At 36.7% G+C, this 18,407-nt stretch overlaps 1 protein-coding gene across 1 annotated transcript; it reads right to left on the reverse strand.

Annotated features, from left to right (window-relative positions):
- Window positions 1–992: 992 nt before the first annotated feature.
- On the reverse strand, window positions 993–9,764 carry LOC139760582 (transmembrane protein 234 homolog). The gene is made up of 3 exons (XM_071683938.1): window positions 9,704–9,764; window positions 6,757–6,889; window positions 993–5,539 (listed from the first exon to the last, which is right to left on the reverse strand). The coding sequence occupies exons 1-3, from the start codon at window positions 9,739–9,741 to the stop codon at window positions 5,270–5,272; spliced, it is 441 nt and encodes a 146-aa protein (XP_071540039.1). The 5' UTR covers window positions 9,742–9,764; the 3' UTR covers window positions 993–5,269.
- Window positions 9,765–18,407: the final 8,643 nt, after the last annotated feature.

Below are 18,407 nucleotides of genomic sequence, written 5' to 3' on the forward strand. Positions count from 1 at the left end.
GTATATATACATACACATCACAGACATATACACATGTACATATTCACACTTGCTTGCCTTTATCCATTCCTGTTGCTACCCTACCACACAGGAAACAGCATCGCTACCCAACGCTTCAGTGAGGTAGCACCAGGAAAGCAGTCAAAAAAGGCCACGTTCGTTCACACAGTCTCTAACTGTCATGTGTAAAAAATCTAGGAAATGGAGTGAAAAAAAACATTGGCTTATTTTCTCTACCAAAAGGCTTCCTCAGAGCTGTCAAGTCTTCAGATTTCACCAAAGTAAACACAAAGCTAAATTTCAACAAAGCTCTCAGTGCCACGTACACATAGCATGCCTTATATCAGTCTCCTAAATTTTTTCTTCCTCTCAGTATGGGTCACAGATTCCTACACATCTGCTTGTCAACCACAATGCCCTTGAATTTGAAATCTAAGCTGCTAATGGGTTAATCTTGAGAATAGTTACTTTTAACAAAATAACATTAAAGAAAATGAAGTTATAAGCTACACTGAAAATTAAGTGAATAACAATGGCCAAAAATTACATGTTATTTCTCTTCTTCATAACAATGGCCAAAAAATTACGTGTTATTTCTATTCTTCAGGTCTGCACAAACTACTACAGTCATGACAGAATCATTGGGTACACACAGAACACTGAACAAGTAATTGTTATACTACCATCAAAAGATACATATCCAAAATATTAAATACTACAGCTAAATTATGCAGCAATGTATGATGCTACTTATTTATAGAATCACAAGCAACTCTTTTTATCATAAAACTAACACCAGCTGTAACATATTACTATTCACTACCTGACCATAAAAACAATGAACACTATTAATAAAACAGTAATTACTACACACCAATACAGTATTCATTAACAATTATATGAGACAACACTACAAAGTATGTTATCCAAACTTTAAAGTAAATCAAAATTATAATTCAGAAATTAGCTATTTGAAACTGCTACATAAACATTCAATAAAACAAGTCTTTGTGAATAAACTGATCTTATAATCAGTTACTATATTAGATATACTAGGCATTTTCCCCAATAGAAAAAATATGATCCTCCAAACTCTGTGAAACAACTTCCTGAAAGCATTGAGAAAGGCAGCCGAGCCAACATTTTTCTTTTAGTAGTGGTTATTTTGTTGATTTGCCAGCACAGGTGGATCACATACTATTTGCTGAATAATTTCTTTTCCTTTATTTTCCTCTTCATTGCTGTATTCATAGACATGCAGCAGAAAATGCTTTCGAGAAAAGTAAGACTCATACAAATGTCAATTCTGATGAGCAAAAGATAAATTCATGTTTTACCAAGTCCACCAGGGTCACAAGATTTGAAGCCTAAGCAAAATGTTGGATTAAAACAGTCAAACCACTTGACCTTACCTTATCCCAACTGAAGGGCCTACCTCATTGTATCCCAGAAGTGGCACAGGGTAAAATAATGTGAAAGAGAAACTAATCAGCATAATTTGTGACCCATTAGTGCCAACTAGTTGACATAACCACTATATTATCTTTTTTTTAATCTAAAACGTTATGCAGGTAAATCACAGAATATGCTCACTTGTTCTGTAAATTCTGCATGATATTTTGACTGTGATACCTACAGTATTTGGAAAATATCTGCAAACATGGAAAATTTGTCTGAATTACTGTCTTCAATTAGAAAATCATTTAAGATTTAAAAAGAAATAGTAAACAAAAATATTACAACATAACTGTAAATCATTTAAAACTCACAAGGTTAATTTACATTCTATGCTTCAAAATCCAGTAACAGTTTCAAAGTACAACGCATTCACTTAGACATTACGCAAATTTGACCAAACATTTGAAAACTGGAAGTAGTCCCCCTGTAAAAATAATTAAAAACCAATTTGTAATTTCCTTTGCAACTTAATAAACTATATGCAATGTAAGAAAGTACTCTGTATATTTTAACAAAATGGCTTGCCTTGGTTATAAATAGGTTCACCTCAATATTAAAAAATTTAGTGAAGCCTTTCAGGCAGTGCAGACATAACTATTGGATCACAAGGAGAGTAATTTGAAAGCAATTCAATTATTTGCAGTACCTAAAGGGTGTATGATTTTACTGTATGAAAATAAAGAAGTCTTTTTCCCTACTTAAATTTGGATTCTATCGAATTGATCCAATCAACATTATGGCCTTTATCTTCACATAATCTTTGACTTACCATACCAGTACAAAAAGTAAAAATAATAGTTTAGCGGTGTAATGCTTATGATAGTTTTCTTAATGCAGTAATGTCTTAAAGTTTTAGATACTTGATATGAAAAATTTGAAGATTTTTGCACAAATATCAAGCTGAATAAAAATGTAAAAGAAAAGACTGCAAACCAGAATTTCAGGAATTAAAGTTTGGATTTTCCAAGAGGATTAAACTTTTCAATAGAAAAGTTTCCCTTCTAACTTGTACTATTATGGATATGTTTTGGCTTCTCTAGAAAAAAAATCTACAAAATAATCATTTACAACAAAAGCAATTCTTGTTTTTATAAAGACCAGTAAATTCCATATAAATGATCTGAAGTTTTTTGTATAAGCTGGATTATTTTTTTCTCAAAATCCATGGTGTACCAAAGCAGGATTGGAATACATTACTTTTAACTATTTTCTATTAATATCCATCTTTGTTTAAACTCCTCAAACTTATTGTAAGGGAGATTTGCTATGCCTTACTCTGGTCTGGGAAAAATCATCTTGATATCCTTATAATGTGACATAAAAAGAAAATCGGGTTGAAATTTTCCATCAAGTTTTCAATTTTTCACTGTTCACCTCTATGATAATGATTCAAGTAATGCCTCAAATTCAAACTGGACATCTGAGAAAAAAATATTACCAAAAACAGGTGTAATCATACAATATCTAAATTAATAGATTGGTCTGTACGAGTAACTGTGAGCATAAATTCTAGAGGCTGTTAAACTCCATTACATATATGAATATATATCTTGTACATGATTGCCATTTCCCGTGTAAGCAAGGTAGCATTAAGAACAGATGACAAAGCCTTAGAGGGAAAATTCCTCACTTGGTTCCCTGCTCTGTTCCTTCTTTTGGAAAGTAATTCAGGAAGGGAGGATTTCCAGCCACCCAATTCTGCCCATCTTAGTTGCTGTCAAGCACTTATGTATAGTTACATTAAGACTGAGTGACTCAATCTTGACTGAAATTATTCAAAAAAGCTTGATATTTTGTATTTTCAGTTTCCTTGTGGTTTTATCTAACACACACACACACACATATATATATATTAATAACTGGCAGGATATGAAATATGGATGGACACCTGCAGTGACTTAAGCTGTCCTACGTGGCATGCGTTAAGAGCTCAAATGTCTTACAAAGGCTTAGCCTAAACTTATAGCAGCTCATCTCTTTATACAAATTTAGAATGCACCTAAAATTCAGTGATAGTGACAAAAACCACCATTTATACACATCCTCATCAATACATATACTCCATTTATGATATTCTCTAATAAACTATGATTACCTTTTTTATGATCTTGTTTACAATATTCATGAAGCACCTAAAATTGTCAAGCGTTTTTCAGTTTCTGAGTATATATGCTTTGGCAAAAATAATGATTATAGTTCAAGCTACTTGCATACAATCATTCACATCACTAATTATGGAGGCATTACTTATTAGGATTAAGAGATGTAATCAAACATGAAACATGAAAGATGAAAACCATGAAAATAAATAGATATAAATATGAGAATCTGCGGGTTCCCTAACAAAGATTATTTTTACTACCTAAAAGTAAATTATTCATTCTTACATAGTAGGAATTAAACAAGATTAGAAAACAATAAAATGTGAAACATTTTCTTGAAGGACTTTCAAGAAGATTTTAGCCACAAGAGGAATAGTTTTTTCTTGGAACTAAGAAGGCACTTTAAAGTCAACAAGGAGATATAAAACTAAATTTTTGCATAGAAACACAGCAAGGGCCTTATGCATCCTTGGCAAAACTGAAAGACTAGAAAACCACAACCTTATGTTCCTGTCATACAAAATGAGTAATTTCCCTGGGAATCTACTTTATCAACTATTGCAATGAAAGTTCTTTCTGTGGTGATTAATAAGGTTGTGTATGATCACTTAAACATTTAGACCCTGATTACTTTATGATAATCAAAGGTCCTATGTGACAATATGTACTGTCAAGTCTTGTACCATTATATGTAGTTCCTGGTAAGATCTTGTGCAGTTCACCAACTGCTTAATTAATTGATTGTCAAGGTAGTTCTACAAAGAAGAGCAACCTCTCAAGACAAAAAGAAGCAGAGTCAAGGCCCAAGGTGGCCTGGAAAGTGCAAATTCTAAAATGAATATGGTTCATCCTCACTTCAGGGACTCGAACCTGACCATGCAAATGCACTGATAAGGCTCCTCAAATAATTTTAGGCCCAATTAGCTCATTGTTGAGGGGTTTCAACATCACCTGTTATTATATGTTGCAATCCTTTTAAATTTTTCAGTCTTGTAAATATACATAATCATGATTATGAGAGTTACTAGACTTCTCATTCCTAAGAATTCACATACTGTATTCTAGTGATGTCTTTCATTGGTAACATATTTAGTGTTTTTCTTCTTTACAGCTATCATAAAGCATGCCAGTTATGCTTACTCAGCTGTCAGCTTGTGTTCCAGTAATGGCTCGTATCAGGGGTTTTCTGTACATTGGTGTGTTTATGGTTATTCAACATTCAGTATCTTTTATTCTAAAATGTGGCAAATTTTCAATGTTATTTAGATAAAAACATTAAAACTATTTAATCAGTGCATCAATCTTTAAGCTAAGAAAATATGTGAATAAGTCAATTATTTCCATCAAAAGATGCACTCTGAAAAATAATATAGATACTGTTCAATCTTTAGGTCTGGTGACCAAACAGTCCGAGAAGCTAAGACTAATATCAGTTAAAAGAACATTAGTCCCTTCAGATAAGGTGGGAAACTACTGAACAAGTGTTCTCATAGCCAGTTATGAGAAGGAAGATGCTTAATAAGATTTTCACATTAATTATAATCAGGAAATTCATATTTGTGTGCTAGACCCAAAAAGTAACATTTTATGGGCCAAAATTTGTCTTCTTTTTTACTCCCTGGCATAAATTCAAATAACCAATCTTCTCACTAAGATAATGAGCAAAATTTTCCCATCCACCCTACTTTAGCTGAATAAAATATGAATTTTCACTGTTGAGTTTTATCAGCAACACACAAAGCAACCCCAGCACAGACTAAAGTAGCTCCAACCCAAGTCATCTTGTTAGTGGTTTCTTCACCAAGGCAGCAACCAGCTATGGTTGTCACAAGAAAAGTCAGGCTGTTGCTCAATGGAACAGCCAAGGAGAGATCAGTAGCTCCCAAGGAGTACACAAACAGGACACTTCCCAGTTGATTGAGTAGAAATGGACAGACATAACTAAGCCGAGAAGCTAGGAACTTCACCTCATATAGTGTCTGTAAAAAAAAGATGTGAATAAGAGCAAAGTTATTAGGTTCAGTAGGGTTGAGGGACAAGTTGATTGGGATGTAAATTTGAATGAAGAAAAATTGGAGGAAGTGAAGCATTTTAGATACCTGGGAGTGGACTTAGCAAAGTGGATGGAAGTGAGTCACAGGGTGGGGGAGGGGGCGAAGGTTTTGGGAGTGATGAAGAACGTGTGGAAGGAGAGAACGTTATCTCAGAGAGTAAAAATGGGTATGTTTGAAGGAATAGTGGTTCCAACAATGTTATATGGTTGTGAGGCATGGGCTATAGATAGGGATGTGCGGAGGAGGGTGGATGGTGTCTGTTTCATGTGGTGGGGTGGCGACAGAAATTAATACAGGCAGCAAGTATGAATATATACATGTGTATATATGTATATATGTTTATATATATATATATATATATATATATATATATATATATATATATATATATATATATATATATATATATATATATATATACATATTTTTTTTTTTTTCAAACTATTCGCCATTTCCCGCGTTAGCGAGGTAGCGTTAAGAACAGAGGACTGGGCCTTTTTTGGAATATACATATATATATATATATATATATATATATATATATATATATATATATATATATATATATATATTTTTTTTCAAACTATTCGCCATTTCCCGCGATAGCGAGGTAGCGTTAAGAACAGAGGACTGGGCCTTTGAGGGAATATCCTCACCTGGCCCTCTTCTCTGTTCCTTCTTTTGGAAAATTAAAAAAAAAAAACGAGAGGGGAGGATTTCCAGCCCCCGATCCCTTCCCTTTTAGTCGCCTTCTACAACACGCAGGGAATACGTGGGAAGTATTCTTTCTCCCCTATCCCCAGGGATATATATATATATATAAACAATGAAAAATGAAATAAATGTCTCATTCCTAAGTAATAATCAAACAATGATTCATTAGCTTGGTAAGTATGCCATTCACTATCTTAAGGGCACAGTGATTAAAACAATCTCATTTTCCATCATCCTATAATCATCAAAGTATCAGTTTCCATATCTTATACATTATGAAATAAATTAATAAATATTTCAGGAATTACATACCTCAGGCTGTTTGACCATGCCTAACATTTATTGAAATTACTATAAAGCCCTGCTTGACTACAAAGAAATAAATAAAATGGTGTTATTAATATACAGTATATCATCCTATTACTCACTTGCAGAATTGGATTTGACATATGTATGTCCTCAATACCCACACTTGCCCTCTTCATGAGAGGATTTGTTACACCCCATAGTATGCTTACTGCCAGTAAACATAACACAAGCTCTATTCCAACCATATCTGGTCTGAAAAATGAAAGAAAAATATTTACAACACTTACTGAAAGGGTTATGAATGATCACAATTCATGTCAAAATAAATAATACAATATAAATTGCATATTTGTGGTATGTTTGCAACACTGGTTGTACACCCTTCCCCTGCAATGCACATGGGATGTATTCTCGGAAAAAGGTGCATTCTGTATCATGTATTCACTTAAATTGGACTTAATACAGGAATGCAGCATATGAGAAAACAACACCCTTCCAACATCCCCCTTCCCTCCTGATTTTCTTCCTCACAGATACCAGTATTTTTTTTCACCATATTCCTCTATCAAAGGCTGTCTCACTTTTGCCTTATTTCTAGCATTTGATGACAATAACTGAATGGCACACTTTTTAATTTTCTCTGGATTCTTAACTGTACATATGCGAGAGTCAAGGAGGTAGCAGACTTTCCACCATCGGCCGTTTGGTATCCATAAACTAAAGTTACATTTGGGATCATAATGTTTAGTTTTCAGTATCAGTTTTGACTTTTGTTGACAACACACAAGAGGATAATCTATAGAGCATTTTCCAGTTATAAACTAAGCATTATGATTATTAGATACAGAAAGAAAATAAATATTAATGGACCTTTTCAGTAGACTGAAATTTGCTATGTATGCAGCATTTTATCCAATATCAATGTAAGCAAAAGCAATGATGCTTTATATATACTGAACAAAACCTTTTCATTAATGTTATATCATTATCATTATACACAAAAAAATCTTGATGTCACTATCATAATTTTCTCTCTATAATCCCTTAATTTTTCTTTTTGGAAGCACACTTTAGTGCCACCCAACTTATATAAAAGAAACTATTTTAATCAAAAAACTCTCACATAGAACATCTTCAAAGTTTTTGAGACTCCCAACTCTCATTTTCCTAAGAACTTGCAGTCTCAATCCCATCTTTCAGATTACCAGTACGTATTGCTTCTATAACTCAAGGTCTGATGACCCTCTCTCTTATATAACTTAAATCTTATTTTCCTCTCTCAGGGACACTGGTGAATATTGTCGTGGCTTTCCACATCTCTAAAGAAATAGGAACCCATGAGTGCAGAGGTCTCTTGCAAATACTTTACATATTGATGAATACTTGACAAGGTATAAGCAAAGTCTTTGTTTTCTAAACTTTGGCTTCCCTATTCTCTGTTCTCTAATGCAAAGCTTCTTTTTTAAGTATTTTGTTACAACACTCATCATTGGGCTGACTCTCATCCTGTAAAGTGTGGCATTCCTAAGGGTTCTGACCTTTCACCTATCCTGTGCCTTCTCTCCAAATATGACCATTTTTTAACCTCTAGCTCAATTCTTATACCAATGATTCCACTCTACATACAACTTACTTTTTCTTTCCTCTTAACTCTGATACTTGTTCTGTTTCTCACCCTCAGGTGCCAAGCAGTGGTGCAGCATAATAAATAATCACTATGATGGTTCGTACTGCATGTAAGTAATTTTTCATCATGTTGAACTAATTATATATTTATTTCACAAAATTCCCAATTCATCTTATTAACGAAATTAAAGAAATATTTGTATTAATGTGAAATTGTCTACTGAGTGATTGTGTTCTGCAATGCTAGTGTAGTATTTGGAGACTACTAGTTGTTGAGCATGCATTTGACCTATACTTTACGTTGAAGGTTTGTAAATATGGTGATAGTAGCGAGGATTTTGTGAATCAAGGAAAATGCGGGATTAATGCAAAAGTAAGCAAAACATATGTAAAAAAAAAAATCAAGCCTATGAATTTTAAAACTAACCTACCTAGTACCCTAAATAGTAGTACAAATATATCACAATTATATTTGTCTGCTACATTGGACTATATTGTCTGTTTGTTGTCATCCAGTGCCATGTACACACCACTAATGTTGAACATTGTACTAAATTGTAATTGCAGGGGTGGTTATGTGAGATTTTCATAGGTTCTCTTGAGTTTATACATGTGTGTACATTATACTGCAGTTGCCTTAATATCAAGTACTGAATTATACTAAAATTTCTGCGATACACTTGTTATTAATTGCATTCTTTAAATGCTACAAGAAAATTGCAGTACACAGTTACTCAGTATGTACAGCTAATAGTACTGTGGACCTAAATTAGACAATTATATGTGTATCTGAATATCGCCCGTAAGAAGAATGTACTTTGGATTTTAGAGGTGCCGCAAGGAAAGAATAAACGTTATAGTATTTACATATCTCCACTGCTAGAGGTTTTGGTAATTATATTTCATTTCTATAAGTGTTTCACTATTACACTTATCAAACCCATATATTTCTTAACCTTCATAGCCCTCCCCAGATTACTTATCATAAAATTATATACAGCACCGAAAAAAATGATTGCTAGTCTTAATCTTACATAATCTTAATCTACATAAAGACTCCACTAGCAGGCCTTTTCTCAAAAATCAATATTATTTCTGTGGTATTGCTGTACAGGTACATCACCCAAAGGACTTTGTTCCCATGACCTCTCTACTTAACCCAACCATACCTAACCCGGAAACATATTATAAACATAACTACAGTATATGTAACACTCAGGCTTTGAAATCAAAAGTCGTCTTATATGACACGTTCAATACCACTGGACTGTACAAAATTTTAATTGGATACCTGCCCTCTAATTACCGTGTGGAACCCAAAGGTTGATACGACGTCACTAATGTATCCCCTTAGTGTTCACTTTCGTAAGATCATGACTACTTTCATTCATTAATAATTTTACAATCTAGAATGTAATTAGGCATGGGAATAAGAATAACCTGGCAGTTGACCAACAGGAGCTAGAGTTTTGCGTCATTGATTACATCTGGTTGATTAAATCAGGGTTCTGAAAGTAATAATAATAATTAAAAAAAAAGGGCATCAGGCAGAAGAAAATAAGTTACAGTTTGATAAAAATAACTAATTATAAAGATTCCACATATTTGAATAATAATTGGAATGCTAATGCCAAATTACAGAGCTTTTAAAAACCATAATATGAATGGTGAAAATGTGAGTTTTTGTTTTGTTTACATATGAGAAAAACGTATGAAATAATTTTTCAAGGGATGTCATTTCCGTCGTTAATATTAGACAAATTATCTGCACTTTCTTCCCAACTTCCCTCTGAGTATTATTTCTTAGAAAATGCTAAGTATGATCAAAATGTTTTATGCATACTGAGAAAGAACAGGTTGTTTCATTCTTGTTTATCAAGAAAAGCAAGATATTCTTATACATCGCTAGTCAGACAGTGGCCACTGGAAGATGGAGATGCCAGCTCGAAGAAAATTACGACGTGGACCCCTGAGGTTCGACCCTAAATTAAGTAATTTTATCCCAAGTTAATTTCGATCGCAAGTAACAAGTTACTCACGAAACCATTATACTACAGATTTTTTCTTTCTTTCAAACTATTCGCCATTTCCCGCATTAGCGAGGTAGCGTTAAGAACAGGATTGGGCCTTTGAGGGACTACCCTCACCTGGCCCAATTCTCTGTTCCTTCTTTTGGAAAAAAAAAAAAAAAAAACGAGAGGGGAGGATTTCCAGCCCCCCGCTCCCTCCCCTTTTAGTCGCCTTCTACGACACGCAGGGAATACGTGGGAAGTATTCTTGCTCCCCTATCCCCAGGGATTTATCACTTGTTTATGTTTTACCGTATAAACATTGCTTTTGAGTATTTGGCAGTAATAATATAGGTAAAACTGACAAAAAATTGGGGATTCATTAACGCCAGGACTCCTTTACATCCCCCTCCCATTAATTCCCCCAGATTACTTTAGATTTATGACGTTACAGTATCCGCACAGAAAAAAAGCTGAGCTCCCCCATATTCACCTCATGTTCAGCGGTTGGGATTTTTGGCTTTATATATATATATATATATATATATATATATATATATATATATATATATATATATAAACCTTGAGCTTCCAAAGAAAGGTGCGATAATTCCATCTTGATTTGCTTGGAAAGTTACGAATAACAATATATCTCTGTTGCAAGACATTTCGTATTCAAAAGCTGTTGAAATGCGTTGCGTACAGACAGTAATTGTTTCCAAACTAAATGAAGAGACAGTTATCTCACCGTCACCCTCAAAAAGACTTCACAGTATCGGAAAAATCCCAAAGATAGTAAAGTGATGGCTTCTGCCGTACAGTGTTGGATCTGATGATCAGTGGTCATGGAGTTGGGTTATTTACTTATAGAGGCAGTGTCGAGGAAGTATGTAGATGATGTTGCAATTATTGCTACCTCCCTTGGTGCTAGTCACAACCAGGACGAGTGCTAATTTCTAGTTGCCGAGTGCTGCTCTATAGGTGGCCTCCTGCTGGTCCCTAGGTGGTCTAGAGGTGTTTACTAGGTGGCCTACAAGTGGTCCCATGGTGACCATGTTTGGCCCAGTAACTCCTTCATGCTGTGTGGCGCCGGACCCTCCCAATCCTCACCGGCCTCTAGTGCCTCCATATGTGGCTGCCCCCCCCCCCCCCCCCTCCATCTCTCCTCCTCCTGTACCTTGCCCTGCCTCCCTCCCGCACCCTGCCCTGCTTTCCTCCCTCCCTCCCTCCCGTGCCCTGCCCTACCTTCCACCCTCTTGTACCCTATCCTGCTTCCCTCCCTCTCATACCCTCCCTTACCTGCCTCCCATCCGTACCCTTACCTCCCTACCTCCCTTCCTCTTGTGTCCTGCCGTACCTCCTTCCCTCCCGTGTCCTGCCCTGCCTCCCTCCCTCCCTCGCGTACTCCGCCTTGCCTTTCTCCCTCCTTTACCCCATCGCCTCTCCTTTTTACTCTTCCCAGTATATAACAACCAGCGTCACCGATCTTGCCTTAAGCACCCTGTTCCCTCCCTTGTCGTTTGAGCACCTAGCCCCTTCCCATGTTGTCTAAGCATCCAGTCCCCTCCCTTGTCATCTGAGCTCCCCGTCCCCTCCTTTGTCATATGAGAACCATGTCCCCTTCCTTGTCATCTGAACGCCCACTTCCATCTAATGTCCCCTGTCCACTCTGACATCCCAAGACCGCTGCCCCTTCGCCACCACTATATCCCCTGCGTCAGGAGGGGGTTGGGGGAGACCACCAAGGGCAGGCGTCACAGCAGGAAGGAGCAGTGAGTGTGGTCGCCTCCGGCCGCCCACTGGTCATTTACATAGCGATGTTGACCACCTCGCCCTCCTCCTGGCCCAAGCCGGCACGGCACGCACGCACGACCCATCTTCTATCTCGTAGCTTACCACTGGCTTCACCGAGCTTCTGTGAAGCTAGCCAGCACTTCCCATCATCCTTCAGTAGCTTCCTGCATTTCCCAGCTTCCTTCCGAGTTCCCAGCACTTCCCATCTTCAACGACTTCCAGCATTACCCAGCATCCTTCAGCAATTTCCACCATTCTCTAGCATCCTTCAGCAACTTCAGGCACTCCCCACCACCCAGCAACAACTTTCAGCACTTCCCAGAATTCTTCAACAGCTTCCATCGCTTCTCAGCATCCTTTAAGAACTTCCAGCACTTCCCAACATCCTTCACCAACTTCCAGCTCTTCCCAGCGTCCTATAACAACCTTTAGCACGTCTCAGTATCCTTCAGCAACCCCCAAGAACACCCCAGCAACTTTTATCTTCCAGCGCTTCCCAGCATCCTTCAGCAACTTCCAGCACTTTTCAACATTCTTTTAACATCGACACTTTCCAGCTCCCTTCAATAACTGTCATCGATGTTTCACATTATGCTTCAGTATCTTGTAGCACTTTCTAGGATTCTTTAACAACCCCTGACATTTCCAATATCTCCTACCGTCCAAGAATAGCTTCCAGCACTTCCTAGCTCCTTTTCAGGTACTAAAACAGTTCTCAACAATTCCCAGCATACCTACAAACAGTTCACAACTCCCTTTATCATCCTACATTTACTTCCAGCACTTTCCAGCATTCTGTAAGAACGTCCTGCTTATTCACCTCCATATAACAAGTTAGGGCACTCATTTACCTCCTGCAGCAACTTTGAGCACTCCTCAGCACCCTACAACAGTTGCAAGCAATCCTAAGTATCTACAGTAATTTAGAGCGACCGAAACATCCTTCAACTTGAGCATTCCAACACCATTACAATAACTTCAAACATTTTAGTATCCGACATTAACTTACTCCATATGTTGATAGACTTGTTGGTTCTCTCTCTTTTCGAATGGTAAGTAACCCAAGTCTTTATGCTTTGCGTCATACACAGCATTATACATTTACGATGTCAGTTGTTGAACTCTATTGTCAATCTTACTAGATGGTAATCAAATTAGTTCCATAGCACATCAAATATTTTATCTATCTTTATTTTTAATCTTAAAGAGAAATAATGAATGTGATTCCTAAGCGATGCGTCAAGTTTCTGCTCATCGACCAAATCTTTCTCTCTTTCAAGGGAAATCTTCCCCAAAACGTCCATACAAACTCACTACAATACCGAATCCCAGTGCCATACTGCTACCTGAGACAGTGCAAATGAAGCTGACAAGAAGCTTGAGAATACCATTCAAGTGAAGCCACGGATTAACACACGAGGCAGGTTTTGGTTACCTACATCTAAAGCAACAAGTTTTAGCTGTCCAAATATAGCAGGAGCAAGCAGCCAAGCCCACTGTGACTGCTACACAAATCCTGGCCCCACCTTCATCCTTGGTGGTCAGTCACCAGGTACAAAAACGGCACCTTCTCGCGACTTACAGTCAAGTTAACTTTATGGCAAACTGATGTGCGTATACGAGTTGTATAATAACAGAAAGTAATGGAAATCATGAAGCGTCGAGAACGATACTAGCCTAATCGTATTAACGGTCACAATTAGCCGACGAAACTTTCAGAAAAAAATCGATGCAGTCATAAAGGACAGCACCAAGCGGCCTTGGGGTTGCTGCAGGCGATAAATCAGTCAAAATGTCGTATCTAGATTTTATGAAATCTCCGACTGGAACAAGGTGTATATGGGATAGATTCGGACAATGGTTACGCATTATTTAAACCATAAAGAAGTCAGTTCATCCAACAGTCATATATATATATATATATATATATATATATATATATATATATATATATATATATATATATATATATATATATATATATTCTGTGGCTTTTTTTCGTGAAACTAATAAATAAGTCGACAGACTTTACGGATCGCTGGCGCACCGTATGGCAGCAGACAAACACAAATATCCATTATGGTTGTTCTAATTAGGTTGAACAGAGAGCTGGGCCCTTGGTGAGATAAGGGTCCATGCCAGGCTCAGACCCGGTGAACCTAACAACAAAGAACAATCCTAATCAAGTCGAAGGTAGCAGAGGCTGGTTATAAAACAGATATCTTTGAATCTATCATAACTTTTACGGGATTTTTTTTAGGGTACTTGGAAAAGAAAATAATGCAATGGGTGATGTATTGGAATTGTGAGGATATGCTTACATTACAGTTACATATAATGTATTTTGAATTTAATGCTGACGATATTAGAACTTAACGTGTTGAAGGTGAGTATATTTGAGAATCATTCTGTATTCTTTGTTGGGTTTATATGACAAGAAATTGTTCCGATATGGAAATCCTTTTGCTCAAATCCATAGCCCTCAATTTTTACAAGATTCTCATTTCCAGTGGAAAGGAAACATTTGAGTTATTACTCTAAGTCGTCAGTTGAATAGACGAGTTCTCAAATCAAATACATAGCAACAGGAGAACAGGGGACAATTTTTTTCTTCTATAAACAATCCCGACACCTAATATGGGTACTAGTGCCCATGACTGATGTTTTTACATAAGAAAAACATCAAATATGCGGAAAGCCTAGTATTAAATATTACATTTATAAACAAGTTATAAGATTAGATAGTAAAGGAAAGGAATAATTCGTAGTAATTGTAATTATTCTTTTTTGAAAGATTATGCAGCTGTAAAATAAGAAACAAATACATCCAACTGTACCATAAGTGATGAACGTTATATAAAATGAGGAGCGCCAAAGTGGTTGGCACTGCTGGATTTATATCCTATTGTGAATTTTCATGATTATAATTCAAAATAGAGAAAAAAGACTCCACATTGATATTTGATTAAACATAAAGATAGACATAACGTTTTGCAAAGTGAAAAAAAAAAAAAAACGTTTCACGCTACAGGTAAATGTTGAATTCATTTGGGAATTCCATTAGGTATTATTTCATCCCAGATTTTGTTTAATGCCTGCATCAGCAATACAGGAAAACAGCAGAACTAAAAAATTACTAGCTAAACACCAGCCTCGATGCTGCTGCATCTTTGCAGTACATTTCAAGGAAAACTTCATACGCGTTTTTGTCGTTACAAGTTATATGCATAATCTGGGTGTATGTAAGTCTGAATTATCTCCCACGAAAGAAACAGGCGTTCAAGATCTTATAATATGGCTATACATGTGAATTAACAGCCTCAGTTGCTGGCAGTAGCTAAGCCTACGTAACCAACCTTATTAAAAACGAGTATGCAATTGTATTGTCATAAAGGATACAAGGGATGGCGTGATTGGGTATGATGGGTGCTGAAGGACGCTGAACCGTGTTCAGTAGATTTACCTGCACTATGGCAAGCGGTATTAGACAAAGCAGTAACAGCCATATATGGACCACTGAAGAACGCTCGGGAATCAGATAGCTTTTGGATCATCCCGGAGCCAAACTTGTTGGTGACTTAGTGTGTATAAGCAATGCTTAAGTTTACCATATATTTTTTCATCTATTCATACATTGTCATGTCTGCTGCTTATTTAATCATTTTGGAAAATTCATATTTGTTTGTCTCAAAGTTTAGGTAAGATAAGACCTTTTAGCAAATTGTGTGATGAGATTAAACAGTTAATGCTTGACACCATTTTATGAAGGTACTTACATAAATTTTAAACTAATCCACACTCACGATATTGACTGATCACATAGTTTTGTATCTTAACTATCAAATTATCTCCTGATATTTATCTTTCCTGTGATTCATTAGTCTATATTACATTTTAATTCACTTTTTTTCAGATTTACTTTTCATTCATCATTCCTTATTTAAGCTACTCATCTTCATCCAATTTTCCGTTGACAGAGTAGACCCATCCCCAGTGTAACTGGATTACAGAGTTAACCAAAAGAGTTGACCTTCCATCTGTGGTAGACTTAATTACATAGCAAGTCAGTTGACCTTTCGTTGGTAAGGGAACTACGAAACAAGTTAATCGACCGCCCCTCCCCCACCCACATATACTATTGTGAGCTACTAGTAGATTATAAACTTGAGGTATTCAATCTTTTCTTAATGTGAGTAATGGATTAATCAAGCAAAAAAAAAAATCGATTCTCCTCCATAGGTAACTGAATTATACAGTGTAGCCAGTTGAGTCCTGTGGAGCGCAAAACTACCACCAACTATTGTTTACCGCACATTAACCTATAGTCATCCAACTTTTAAATGTGATCCCTCATCCAATATTGTTAACAGAAACTAACTTACCACCCGCTGATGTTTACAGCCCGCTGACCCATTGTCCACGATCGTTCTTACTCGCAAAACCACCCTCCACTGTTTATGAAATACAAAGTTACCGCCCGTGAATGTTTACAACACTCTAAACCATGCCTGATGAATTTCACAACACAGTTACTCATAGCAGAGCGGTGTTTATAGAACGCTGATGTACCACCCTTCAGGAGTGTTTTTAGCGACCTGACCCAACACTTGTTCTTTGCGCTAACTCAGCACTCAGTCGTGTTAACCACTGACCACGCCGATGTGTTTCTTAATGTTCACGTCCATGATTAATGCTAATAATGATTACACCACCAACCATTTTCGTTTACTGCGACTAAAGTAACCAAACTCTGTTTCCAGCGCATGTCGTGAGGCATCTTATAGATTTATCATGTGGACAGCTTAAAGTCTGAGCTATAGGTCAGAGCAAAGCTAAGAGGGAGTAGGAACATTTACCCGTTGCATCGAGGATAGCACAGTTTTCTCATTTTGGAGTTGGCATTAAAACAGCGATTTCATCGTTTGTGTCTGTTTCTACTTTGTGTTTCCAGGCATAGATTGGTGGACAATCTTGGGAGCTACTCCCCTGGGAGCAGAATGGCTTTGATGAAAGGAATCCAGTATGATTTTCAGGAAGGACTGTATCAATTTACAAGAAAACTTAATTATATTTTCGTACAAATTAGGTGTGATGTGTTGCTCTAAGGCAGGTTTTGTTGAATTCATGTATATGCGTAATTTCTTCGAATTCAGTTGTTTACGTTTAAAGTTGTCATTTTTCTCATTTCATGGGCCATACGCTGCTAGAGCGTGTATTTTACCGACGTTAACGACTCTAATGATTCTGGAACAGTTGATAGGCCGAAAGCCCAAATAACTAACAAACTAACCCAGTTGATTTATCATAAATATGAATAATGTTTGATAAAGTCAGTTGCTTTAATTTTTCACTATATATGCTTAAAGTGGTTGAGGTGAAGGTGGTGAACAGGGAAGTATATAACATGATACTAATAGATTCTGGGCTAGACTTTAATGGATTGTTGGCATGTAGGTATCATACTAATAGATTCTGAGCAAGACTTTAATGGATTGTTGTATGAATTGCTTGGCATCGGCTAAAACTTTGGAAGAATTGATGGCATATTGTCATCATACTTCTTTTGCACTTTGTTCCAAGTTGAGATTTTGTTTTATCTTATGCGTGTAAATAGCCAGTGAGTTCTATTTATCTATGATATTTTGTGTGGTTGACTGGTTGGCTATTTAGAATTTAGCCCCATCAACTGTCAGGTTATCTTCAACACCTTCAGATGTTCAAGATAATTCTAAGATAACATGCACATGTTTAGTTGGTTGCGTGTTTGATCTTCAATCAGATCAGTTGCCAGGATCTTTTTAAGACCGTCAATGTCAAACTCAGATCACTACCTGAAAAAATCTTTTAAAATTCCCTTCAGTTGGTGAGGATAAATCTGGAGAACACATACAAGGCTCTCAGTCTGCATAAGGCCCATGATTTGTGTGCGTGTAAAGATTCGCTAAGACCAACCTTGGCACGGGCTCTTGTTAGTGACAGCCCGTTCTCTGGGTGCCATTACTGGCACAGGCCGGCACATGTGTGACTGCAGTGTAGTGGGCTCTTAGGTGTGTGTGTGTGTTGTATAAGAAGTGCCAGTTGTTTATGATCTTGTACCTTTTATTATGCTACTCTGCGAACTTTGTGGTAGAAGTCTTGCGTGTCTAGCAACTTACCCCTTTCCATCTTCCGTGTGACTTTTTCTTTATGTTTATTCATTTACGTTTACTGAGTAGGCATTACAGGCTACTTCACTGCCCGTTTACCCAATCTTTTATTTTACTGTTTGTTGATGTATAATTGGTGGGTTGTTCCCACTTTTTTTTCCTGATCTTTTACCGTTCATTGACAGTCTACAGTAT

Source organism: Panulirus ornatus, chromosome 37, assembly GCF_036320965.1.
Source record: "Panulirus ornatus isolate Po-2019 chromosome 37, ASM3632096v1, whole genome shotgun sequence".
Lineage (NCBI taxonomy): Eukaryota > Metazoa > Arthropoda > Malacostraca > Decapoda > Palinuridae > Panulirus > Panulirus ornatus.

Bases quoted from the DNA above. Each gene is read 5' to 3' on its own strand.
- LOC139760582 (XM_071683938.1), bottom strand. From the start codon at position 9,741: ATGACGCAAAACTCTAGCTCCTGTTGGTCAACTGCCAG. The intron at 6,890-9,703 runs GTTATTCTTATT...TTCATTTTTCAG, and splicing joins TCCTGTTGGTCAACTGCCAG to ACCAGATATGGTTGGAATAG. The intron at 5,540-6,756 runs GTGAGTAATAGG...TTTTTTTTACAG, and splicing joins TGTCAAATCCAATTCTGCAA to ACACTATATGAGGTGAAGTT.